General features: G+C 39.2%; 1 protein-coding gene across 1 annotated transcript; it reads right to left on the bottom strand.

Moving 5' to 3' along the window:
- Nucleotides 1-1,959: 1,959 nt before the first annotated feature.
- LOC131228330 (probable F-box protein At4g22030) lies at nt 1,960-3,486 on the bottom strand. The gene has a single exon (XM_058224451.1). The coding sequence runs from the start codon at nt 3,383-3,385 to the stop codon at nt 2,111-2,113; it is 1,275 nt and encodes a 424-aa protein (XP_058080434.1). The 5' UTR covers nt 3,386-3,486; the 3' UTR covers nt 1,960-2,110.
- Between the last annotated feature and the right edge of the window lie 9,187 nt (nt 3,487-12,673).

Raw genomic sequence — 12,673 nt, 5'->3', positions numbered from 1 at the left:
TTTGAATTACACATATGCCACATGGACAAATTTTAAGTGCATGTGTATGGGCCATCACACTCTTGCCAAAGTATGAAATAATTACATTTATTTTTTCTATTTCTTTTATTTTTTTATTATTTTTTTTAAAAAGAACTGTAATATTATATATCATAGTGGCAAAAATTGTACACGGCCAAGATAGACATTCAGTCACCCCACCCAGAAAGAGAGAAGAGGGAGGCCCATAGTATGATAAGCATCTACAAAAGATCCCCCACATGCAAGTTAAAATATTATCCCAACTGATCCTAGTCCAATGAACGCATATTTAAGTCCTAATAGCATCGGACCAAATGAACGCTGATTATGTATTGACTCGCTAGTGGACAGTTCTCTATGGCCCACCATGATTTATGTGTTTTATCCATGCCGCCTGTCTATTTTCCAGCTCATTTTAAGTCATGACATACGAGCCAGATTAAAGTCTCAAGTGAGGCACATCTCAGGAAAATAGTGACAATTAAATGCCCACCATTAAAAACTTTCTAAGACCTATTATAATATTCATTTTCCATCCAGCCGGTTAATCAGTTCATACATACTCGTCCAAAAGTTTTGTGGCCGGGCCTTAAAAGGTTTTTAAGGGTGAGCCTTCAATCACTACCTTTTCCTATGGTGTGGCCCACCTGAGATTTAGATCCATTGGAAGTACAGTAGCCGGTCGCTACTTGCAACCTCAGTCCGCGTCCTCGTTGAATGTATATTTGCTGACGTGAGCTGACGAACATGACTATGTCCACGTGAGCCCTGGTGTGGCGTTCCAACTGTTTATTACACGGATCCCTTTTCTTTGCGGCGGATGCCCGTAGTCTGAAGATCCAACCCTTCGATGTTTATCCTTTTAATTCATCCAAAAGTTTTGCGGCCAGGCCCTAAGAGGTTTTTAACGGTGAGTGTTCAATCACTACCTTTTCCTGTGGTGTGGCCCACCGTAGATTTAGTTCCGTCTTATTTTTTTGGTTCATGCCCTAAATGAGTTAGCAAAATGGACGGACAGCATGGATAAAATACATACATCACGTGGGGTCCACAGAGCGTGGTACAGTAGCCAGTCGCCACTTGTAGCGCAGTCCGCGTCCTCGTCAAATGTTTATTTGCTAACGTGAGCTGACGAACATGACTATGTCCACGTAAACCCTGGCGTGACATTCCAACCGTTTATTAGACAGACCCGTTTTCTTCGTGGCGGATGCCCGTAGTTTGAAGATCCCAACCCTTCAATGTTTATCTGTTTCCATCTTCTTTGCGGACAGTAGCTGCATATAATTCTCATAGAAGTCTAAATGCGGCCACCATATCAAACAGCTGAAATCTTTGAATCTTGAAGTTATCTGGACCATCACAAATCCACGGTGATACCAGCGTATCTAAAGTTTTGAACACCATCACAAAACTTGTACATACTGTTGGCACTTGGTTTGTTTTGGTCACGTGTGTTATTTGCAGGCATGCCTGAACCGATTGTACTGCTCGATTCTAACTGAACACTTAGACCCCAAGTGTTAAGATAGACAAATACGTCAAGTGCGATTGTATATGATTGAGACATGAGAAGCTCAGTCGACTGCTCAATCACTCATAAGATAGTTATAAAAAGATCAGGTGATTATCGAAGGATAGATTTCTTCCTTTGAATATGGGTTATAACTTGCCTTCATATGAAATGACTTTTATAAGTGAAATAGTCGAACAAAAATGAAACTTATGGTCGATCATAGGAAGAATTGTAAGATGACTTCCTGAAAGATTAATTGATTGTATTAATACTAGGAATAGTCCAGCGCAAAAGCATAGACTTGAAATATTGCAACTAAAGATTATGAACGATTGGTTAACCATGCCTGTTCGACCAGCACGATTTGAAAATTTGCGTTTGGCATGGCACATTGAATTGATGGCCTAAGTTTTATGTTTCATATGCATGTACTAAGAAAATGTTATGAACAATGAGTTGCATTTGAATGTTTGGACAGAAAGCGTGTTAGCTTATGTTACAATATCATACATCCAAATAAAAAAGGAAAACAATAAAGAATTATATGTATAAGCGATGCTGTTTCTTCGAGAATCAGAAGAGCTTCCCAGCAAACTCCTCCATTTTTTCTCCGCCTGCATTCTCAGAAGAAGAAGATGATGAAGCGAGATTCCTTAGTTCAGAAAGACTCCTTCCTAACTGGAGAGCCAGCTTCATCTCAAACACTTCCCCATTCTCTCTCTTGTGGAGCTCTCTTTCCCTAAGGTTGGATTCAATGGACTCTTCCAACAGGCGGTAGGAACCGGCGCAGTTCCGATACATCTCAAATACCATCCCCACCTGTCCACCGTGTTCCATTGTGTTTACAATGCTTGCCAATGCTCCACCAGCAACACCGACCAATGCCGCCCACGACCCATGTGAAGGAGACCCAATGAAAGGTGTTGAGATTGCAGCAAGACCAGTGAGTAGAGGACCCGAGACTGCCAAAACTCTATTAACTTTCAACACCAACTTGCTTAACCTAACATACTCGGCAGTGTCCTTTCTCCTCAAGACTGAGAGAATGACTCTCATTTCCTCTTCAAGTTTCCCATTCCAACCATTCTTTCCATTTTCTGCAGGAAGTGATTGTTGTTGCTCTGGTCTTGTATGGTGTAGTGGCCACCATCTGCTAGGCTCTACTACAGCTGGGAACTTCTCGAGCATTCCCGGAAGCAATGGAAGAGGGTATGCCTTGTCGAGCGCAAGCACTCTCTCCATCACATCCTTCACATCCATGGGAGTAGGAGTCCGGAGAGCAAGGGTGGTTTGTATCTGAGCATGGAGCTGTCGGAACAACCGAGCGGCGTTCCTTTGCTCCTCGGCAAGCTGGGAGGGCTGGATCTTGTTCACCAACAAAAGCAGCCCCGTGGCTGCAGAATACAAGATAGTAGAAGACATATTCAATGCCATGAATGGGACAGTCTCAGACAGGACAGTGGAGAGTCCGGCAATGGTCGCTGCCGTGAGGGTGATGGCATTGATGGAATTGACAAGGAGAGTATTCCAGTTATTTCGTTGTTCTTCGATGTTCGTGTGCATCTCTGCCCTATCAGCGACCGCCTCTGCTATCGCATAAAGCTTGGCAACGGTGGCGATGGTGTCCGCATCAGTTCTGGCGTCAGCTTTCCTTTGTGTTTGGACAGTGGTCTGTATTTGGGTTTCACTACGGCTATTGATATCATTATCATTTCCAATCGGTAGCTTTGGAAAAGAGAACTGGTTCTTCCTAATTTGGGGGGCATGGAGAACTGCGGTGAATCTAGAACGTGGAAGCGATGGCGACATGGATGCTGGAAGAGAAGTTTGCATGGCTGCCATTTGCATTTTTCTCTCTCTTTCTTATGGGAATTGGGTTGAAAATATATGGATGAAGGAGGGAGGATGAAAACTAATAAATGAGGCTTTGGGGGGGAGATGAGTTTAAGGATGAAAACCAACGAATGAGTTTTTGGTGAGGAGATGAGCAGAGATGTGAGGGTGTATTTATATAAGGTGAGCTGATGTCTGTTAATGTAGTTTGTTTGACTTGACTTGTACATGCAAAACTCCTTTGAATTCTTAATTTTGTTTTTTCTCAGCGCTTGACGAGAATCGTTCTACATCAAACAGCCCCACCCTTGAGTCTTGGACCCAATCCTAGCGCGTGGCCGGCTGCTATTCTTACTTGAGAAATTCTAAAGGAGACTCGCCATTTCTCCTCCACAAAAATGATGATCCAGACCGTTAATCTAGAGTTTCCTAACTTTGATATACTATATGTAAAATTTCTTGCTCATTGAAGCTATTTTCACTCGTATAAATTTGGTTACAAGTGAGGGTCCAGAGAATCAGTTAACTACCTTTTTTGGACGGTAATGAACTTCGATCATCGAATTTTTTATTACACATCCCATGTGAAGTGGGACCATGTAGATGAAGGGATTGGATTATTACTTCGTGGACAGAAAGAGCGAGCACGTTGGGCGAGTCTTGCAGGTAAAGCTCTTTTTATGTGAATGGATGGCGTAGTGGTGCCTGAGCCCAAGTACAATATAGGGCCTGAAAGGAACGGGTCTAATCGGTAGCCCGAGAGACTTCCCCTCCCCGTTAGAGAAATTTTGATACACTGATGGAGCATGATGATTCATACACGTCCACGCTAGAATCTACACTTACATCTATATCACACGAATGGAAACAAGGAAAATGTGTGGACCCGATTTACTTGAATTATAGACCAATGCACCGAATTTATTTACTAAGTTGCCAGTTCGTGATCATGGAATAGACGGTAATAAAGAAGCTAATCAATGGTCCTAATTTAACAAACTAATATCGATTGATCTTAGGATTGAGTATTTTGATCATATCTGAATATAAGATTGTGGGCTTTTTAAAGATGGTCCATCATGTGAAATGTTTAATTTGAATTAAAAATATGCCACATGGACAAATATTAAGTGCATGTGTATGCACCGCCACAATCTGCCAGAATACGAAATAACTACCTCGTTAAGTACTATCGTACCAGATGAACATTGACTCTGCCAAGAGGAAGAAATTTCTTATGTGGACCCCACCACGATGCATGTGTTTTGTCCATGCCGACCGTCCATTTCTCCCGCTTATTTTAGATCATGATTCTTTAAAAGAGGCAGATTTAAATGTCAGGTGGACCATATCACAGGAAAATAGTGGTGATTGAATGCCTACCATTAAAAATTTCCCAGGCCCCATGGTAATGTTTATTTGGGATATTGATGAGCTCACACAAACCTAGATGAAGGGAAAATACAAATACCACTGTAATCCAAATTTTAAATTTTTTTATACCAACACGTTTTTAATGGACGGCCTTCAATCATCAATTTTTCTTGTGGTGTGGTCCCCCTGGGATTGCAATCGGTGTCATTTTTGAGCTCATGCTCTAAAATGAGCTATCAAAATGGATGGACAGTATGGATAAAATACATACATTATAGTAGTTCCCACACAGGGCCGTTCTGTAGTCAGCGTCACTCAGCAGCGTCAGTACGCAATCCGCGTCCTCGTCAAATTTATATTTAGCTGACGTGCACTGACGAACATGACTTTGTCCACGTGGAGTCATGGTGAGGGACGCGGATTGCGTCCTACCCCTCTGTGGGGGCCACCGTGATGTAAGTGTTTTATCCACGCCGTTAATCGTTTTTCTAAGATTATTTTAAGTATGATTCAAAAAATTAAGTAGGCTCACAGCTCCAATGGACCACACTAAAGGAAGCTGCAGCGATAATGACACTCACCGTTGAAACCTTTCTAAGGGCTACTGTTATCTGTTTTTACCATACAGCCTATTCATAAGGTCATGTAGACGTGGATAAAGCGAAAAAACAAATATCAGCTTCATCCGAAAGTTCTCTAGCTCCCAAGAAGTTTTTAATGGTGGATGTTCAATCCCCAATTTGTGGTCCACTTAAGACTTTTTCCTGCCTCGTTTTTTGGCTCATTCTTTAAAATGATCTTAGAAAAACGATTAACAGCGTGGATAAAATACTCACACCATGGTGGGCCCCACAGATCCCCACCCGGGTAAGACGCAATCCGCCTCCCATGGTGAGTAATCCAACCGTTTATCAGACAAACCTCTTATTAGGTGTTGCCCGGGTAACACCTCAGTGGGTGTTAACATGACCGTGGGGCTAACCCTGATGATGTGCTGTATATCAATGCCATTCATCCGTTTCTTCATCCCATTAAAATGTGGTCCCAAAACTTAAGTAGATCCAAATATCAGGTGGACCACACCACGGGAAACAGTGATGATGGAGTGCTTCACCGTTAAAATTTTCTAAGGACCCGTCAGAAGGTTTTCGTAATTTTTATTTGCCTTCCTAATATTGTTAATGTCAATAAGACTTGGATGAGGGAAAAATACAAATATCTTGATCCAAACTTTTTATGGCCCACAAAATTTTTTTAATGATTATCCATCACTTTCTCTAGTGATATGGTTTACCTGAGACTTGTATCTTCATATTTCATTTAAAATAAGATGGGAAAACTTACGGACAATGTGGATATATATACAACAAATATATCAATGTGGGCCCCACATGGTTGGAGTAACAACCACTAAAATGTTACTTGGGTAACACCCCCACGCGGATGCCCGTGATTAAAAGATCCTAACCCTAAAATGTTTAGCCTTTCCCCTATTGGTTGTGGACAGTAGCTATAAATGATTACCATAGCTGTTTAAATGCAGCCACCATATCAAACAGCTAGCTGACATTTTTATTTTTTGAAGATTTCTAAACCATCACAAATTTACTGTAACACCAGCATATCTAAAGTTTTGATCTCCAAGAATGATTCCACACGTGTGAAATTGTGGAAAAGAATATCCCGAATGTGTTGTAGCTTAATAGATCTTAAAATGATAGATATATTTTAAGGGGGATAATTAAGACCAGATAAAATTTTAATCAATTAAAACACAAAATTATTTAATTTAAACTAATATCCAAATTAAACTAAGTAAAGTAATTAACTATAAAACTTTCAAGACAATAAAGAATTCAATTACATAAACTATAAATAATATGTCATTCAATCGACTAGTTTATAAATGATAGTAAACATATGTGGGACGTGTCACTTATCAATTCCTAGCATTCATTTAATGATACATGTATATAATTAAATATTCAATCACATAAGCATAATTAAACAAGTACTCAAATACAATCACAAGCACAAATATGTATAGCAGTTCGATTTTTCTACTCCACTCTCAGTAGATGCACTCAACCCATGAGTGTACTGGATTTTTACTATCGAGGTTTTAAATCTAATTCACATCCAACCTTTATAGCCTTACATAATGACCATAATATACACTCCTACCTGAGGCTCCCAAAAGAGACTTTAGTTGATTTTTAATCAACTAACTAATAACCTCGATCATAATCTAATGACCTACATTTACTCCTGCCAAAAGCTCCCTCAGAGACTAATACATACATACCTATGTTCGGTGCCCTACACAAGAACTTTGATTTAGGTCTTATATAAGGTATTACACAAGAACTTAGTCGAGTTTGTCAATTCAAAATCTTACACTCAATCCTACAGAAGAAATGAGTGTACATGGACTCTTACACATAGCAACTCACTTGTCAGATTAAGTCCCCTTTAATGTGCCTTCTTGGGTTGTATGATTAATACTCTCCGATGCTTTAATCAACTCGTCTTTGCTTCCTCGATCATAATGTTGATGTGTCGTCAATGTTTCAAATAAAGGATCAAAGACCCTGCATGCGATACTCAATATGGTGACAAAGTTGATTGGAGGTAGGATAGAATCTCCTACAACTAATGAGAAGTTGTAATGTTTAGGGGATTCTACTAAAAGGATTTCCTAAAGAATTTAAATAAAAGATATTCTAATAAGGTTGGGTCTAATCTATAGAAGATAGTGAAGATTGAGTTCACCTTCAACATTGAGGTTAGAATCTTTATTAGAGTAATAAAGTTCAAGAAGATAAATAAAATCTCATGAAATATGAGGTTAAGGATGTGGAATATGATTTGGAATTCACTTAAGTTTCAATTGTACCAAAAATCTTTACCAATATCCAAAGACTGAATCTTCATTATAACGAAATCGAGTTCTAACAGTAATAAAATGGGTAGAAACAACTAGCCTTCGGTTGCATCGAATTAAATAAGAAAGCCGTTAGACAAACTTGGACACCTTCGATCACATGAGTATGATCGTCAGTGGGACTGAATGTAGCACTCGGTTGCAACCGAATTACCTAAAATTTTGTCATATCACACTATCCTATTTTTAGCTGATTTTGATAGGACCAAAGGTTGTTGAAATTGTGCGATTTTTCTAACAACACGAAACCTTTAAAGCCAATTTAAGGAAGGTTAATTTACGTTATATAACTTAAGGGATTATCATTAAAAGGTTTACTTGTTTTAAGATCATTTAGATGTTTAAGTTGTTTTAAGTCAGGAATTAGAGTTACCAAGACACCTTATATACTTGTTCTTTGCTTCTTGATGCTCTAACTAACTTGTATTTTTCGGTCTTCAGTTTCTAACTGCCCAACTGACTATATGACACAAGGACTCACGCGATTGACAAATAATGTGTAAAAATCAGTGCATTAATAACGTGAGGATCACACGTGTCAACAATCTACTCATTAGTAGATCATCTCGAGCCCTAAAATTCCTCTGGGCCTAGGTGACTACATCGTAACATGATATAACCATCCATCTAATAGATGACAAAATCTGCACATATAGCCAAATAGACCATCATGCATCATCATGCCTCCCAAACTCTCTCTATATTTCATGCATGTCTAGGTTACCTGGGTCATGGATCAGCCAAGTGAACTTAGGATGGCCAATAGGAGTCATAAGACCAATCAACCCAATGTGTAAATCAGGAACATGTGTAAATCGAGCTAACTCGTACAGTTTCCACTCAATCCAACTGAGTCACGTTGACAACACTAGTACATGTAACTTTGTCAAGTTATGCAACATTTGTTAGAGAGTAACCCAGTTCATGTTACACTTTGTTTTCTTCACTCATGACCTAGACTCAGGTGTTAGTTTTGCACCACTAAGAATTAAGAATTGTACACATGGCATTTATCAACACAAATTCAATTTAGTCCACTATCATGTTGGAATACAATCCTAACCTTCGATTCGTGGACACTAAACATGCCCCGCCAATGTGATAGTCAACCAAATCGGCTTAATCTCCAGTTCATGATGTGTATCTTGTTAATTCTCTTAATGTGGAATTTCTGAAGGACCTTACCATGCATCGGACATGGAGATCTGATAGAATAAGAAGGCGTAGGTCGGATGTGAATGTCGAGTTCTTCCTTTCCTTAACACCTCTTTAGAGAAGACACAATGGGATTAAGCTTCTGTCGGTGATGATATTGGATTGAGGACCCAACTCTGTTATATATTAGTGAGGGCAGAGGAGTTTGAAACCCATCGAAACTCCTCTCCCTGAAAGGCTCCACACGAATTGGCAATCCCAATTCGTATATTATACTATGAGCATATCACGGTAGTAGCACACCACCCCGTCACAAATTTCTAGACGTATCACAACTTAGTGGGGCCCATTGATGCACTCGATCACACTATCCAACCTTTAGGTGAATCTAGACCGTTGAATAACAAGGCTCACCTCATAGGATTCTTACATATCTAAAATGAGACCGATTACTTGTGTTGTGGTTTAATTTGAATTATTTGTATGTTGTTGGGGATTGGGCCACGAAATCACACAGAGATGGATCTAGGATAGCAATCTAAGAGCATCAAGCAAACACAAGAGAGCATAAAGATTTAACGTGGAAAAACCCTTTCGGGAAAAAATCATAACACAAAGCGACAGATCTTCACTATGAAAGCAGAAATTACAAAGAGAAAAGACTTACTCGATTGAAACAAGCTTGAATCTTACCATTCCTAAACCCTTTGCAAACCCTAGAACCCTTTTAGAAGCCCTTTTGGAATACTTTAGAAAGCCTTAACATTGTTTTTAAAAGGCCATAGAAACTCCTATTTATAATTTAGGAAACCCTATGGAATACTTTAAAAGGTCTTAGCATTGTTTTAGAAAGGCCCTGGGAACTCTTATTTATAGTTTAGGAAACCCTACTTTCACACCTATTTGGAATAGTCCGAAAACCACTTCAAATTTACGTAGTCTGCGTAAACTTTAACTAGTCGAAGCAGGGCATGGGCTAGTCGAAGGATAGCTTCGACTGATCCAATCTGTCCTTCAACTGGTTGAAGATCTCGAAAATTCTGAAATACATTGTTGCTGGACTTTGAGCCAAACTTTCCTAGGACTAGCTAGTCGAACTTTTCAAATTTAAGACATCTGTTAATCAATAAATACAATATATACAACCACCAAGTGAGTGGGTATCATCCTTCACCATGGTAGAGTACCAAAGGTTTTTTTTTTTTTTTCCTAGTTGCAGGGTTTGTTTGGATGCAGCTACATAAGTAGCTTTTTTCACTGCCTGTGACAATTATGTTACTTATTTAAGATAAATAAATTTAGTTAAATACTATTTGTAAGTTTTTTTTTTTTTATTGAAAAGAACTTCAATATTTTAAGCTTTTTTTTTATTATTTTTCTTCGACTTTTCAGTTGAAAGGAGAACCAAAGGAGAGATGGCCCTACCATACTTCAGTTCCACCGGCTCTATCATATCATCCCCAATGAATATTTATAGGATTCTCCACCCAAGGGTTTTCACGGTATTCTTGGGTGTTTTGGCCTGATGAGTGGGGCCCACTTTGGATATGCATCCAATTGTGAGTGGGCCACGTCTCAAAACTCTCCCCACCATTCAAACGAATTCTTTCATGTGATCGGGGACAATATCTGTATTATTTTTTTTCTTAACTCTATTATTATGATTGAAATCAAACAGTTAAGATATCCCTATCGATATTTATGTGTGTAATATTACATCCCAGGCATTATGCAACATTTTAATGGTCTACATTACTGAACCATGTGGCGCACTTGTTATAACTGAGGGCTCGAGTATAGCATTGGGTCCAGTATCATGACATTTTTGGCTGATCACATCATGTATGTGTAGTAGAGAGCAGGGACCAATTATTTCGTCGTCCCACGGAATACCAGGCCTGGTGCAAGGACTATGGGCCCCACCGTGATGTGTGTGCTTTATCCAGGCCGTTCATCTGTTTTTCCCAAATCATTTTGGGGCATGAGCTCAAAATCGAAGCACATCCAAATCTCAAGTGGACCACACCACAAAAAACAAGAAACGGTTGGGATTGAATGCCTACCATTGAAAACTTCTTTGGGCCACAGAACTTCTGGATCAAACTGATATTTGTTTTTTACCTACATCCAAGTCTACGTGACCTTATAAACAGGTTGGATGGCAAAAAACATCACTGGACCCTAAGAAGGTTTCAACGGTGGATGCCATTATCACCGAAGTTCCTATGGTGTAGGCCGTAAATGAGCTGGCAAAATAGATGGACGGCGTGGATAAAACACATATATCACAGTGGGCTCCATAGTCCATGCACGTGGTATCGGGTTCACCATGTCATCTGCCTCCGACCAAGGCCGCAAATTCAAACCAGTGGATGAAAGATACACCGAAGCCAGTGTAACAACCTTTCTAGCATCCAATACGTACAGGTACTTATCAATATACTCCGTTCAAATTCCAATCATCGATTCACCTCTGAAATGAGCCATATGTAAAAGCCACAAAATTTCCAATCTACCAATCAGATGCTTGTTTTTGGACGGCCAGCAATAGCTAACAGTAACAATCCAAAAAAAAAAAACTGTCCAAAGAACTAATAGAAATGCTCATTTAATTGTAAAATCTTTGAGCTGTGGCCCAACCAACGATCACGGCATTGGTCTTTGTGCATTATGAAATGGACCTCCCATCAAAGGCGTTGGATGCGACTATACATAAGAAGTTTCAGTGCATAGTTTGTTCACTGTACCATTCTGTCTCCTACTCCTCGGCGGTGTGCCTTTCATTTAAACCCCAATATGGATGCCCCTGGTGAGAAAATTTCATTGATTAGGCAATCCAAGCCATCGATCACTTTTTTTTTCTTCTAGATTAATTGGACAGTTCCAATTTCCAGTCCATGTGGGCCCATCAGATCAGTCCAATAAGTGGATTGAACGTGACCCAAAAATAACCATGATTTAATAATCACAGCCATACGATTAATGGGTGGCAAAAACGGACAGGAACTATAACCGTGGTTTCATTTTTCCTGTCAACCGTCCGTGTGCAGGCACCAAATTGAAAGGTTAAGATCATCTTATCAAGGATGTCTTTGAGCCATATGGGGACATCATAGACCAATGGCCAGGATTACCCAAGCATGAGCCCGACTTATTCACGATTGAAAACCCGTCTATACTGTGCATAGATGCATGCCATGCATCCTATAATTTCTCATAATCAAATGACCCATGTAACATATGTGGAGCCACGCAATCTCGGCCATTTGTTACATCGATGCTTATCAAATTAACTTAAGTATTAATAAATTAATAAATAAATAAATAAAAGTAACTTAATTACTTAACATGATTTAAAAAGTAACTTATTTGATGGTATCCATACAGGGCCCATTTGGCTATCACCAAATAAGTTACTTTTTCTACTTATAGATAAGTGACTTATTTTAGATAAGCAAGTCTAGTTACATGATTAGTTATAAATAAATTTTATTTGAAAGTACTTGATCACTTTAGTTAATTATTTTTTTAAGATTTTCTACTTTTCATAAGATACTGAAGAGTGGGGTCAGGATAGATAAAAGAGAGGAGAAGCTGATAAGTATGTTGTTTACCAAACATACTTATCTTCTTAATAAGTAGAACTAAGATAAGCTACTTGAGAGATAAGTAGCTAATCTTAAGCAACTTACTATCCAAACACCCCCTAAATGACTCAACCAAGCAAAAAATACAAGGTCAGCTGAGTCTAACCTGAGTCATTAATGTTTCATCAATGGCAGGAAGGATTGTCAACATTGTGGCCTAAAAATGACCGAGCCGGGGCTTTC

The sequence above is a fragment of the Magnolia sinica genome, chromosome 1 (genome assembly GCF_029962835.1).
Source record: "Magnolia sinica isolate HGM2019 chromosome 1, MsV1, whole genome shotgun sequence".
NCBI classification, from domain to species: domain Eukaryota; kingdom Viridiplantae; phylum Streptophyta; class Magnoliopsida; order Magnoliales; family Magnoliaceae; genus Magnolia; species Magnolia sinica.
This window is presented reverse-complemented; position numbering and strand designations above follow the sequence as displayed.

Excerpts from the sequence above, each read along its gene's own strand:
- LOC131228330 (XM_058224451.1), bottom strand. The coding sequence starts at position 3,385 with ATGCAAATGGCAGCCATGCAAACTTCTCTTCCAGCATCCATGTCGCCA.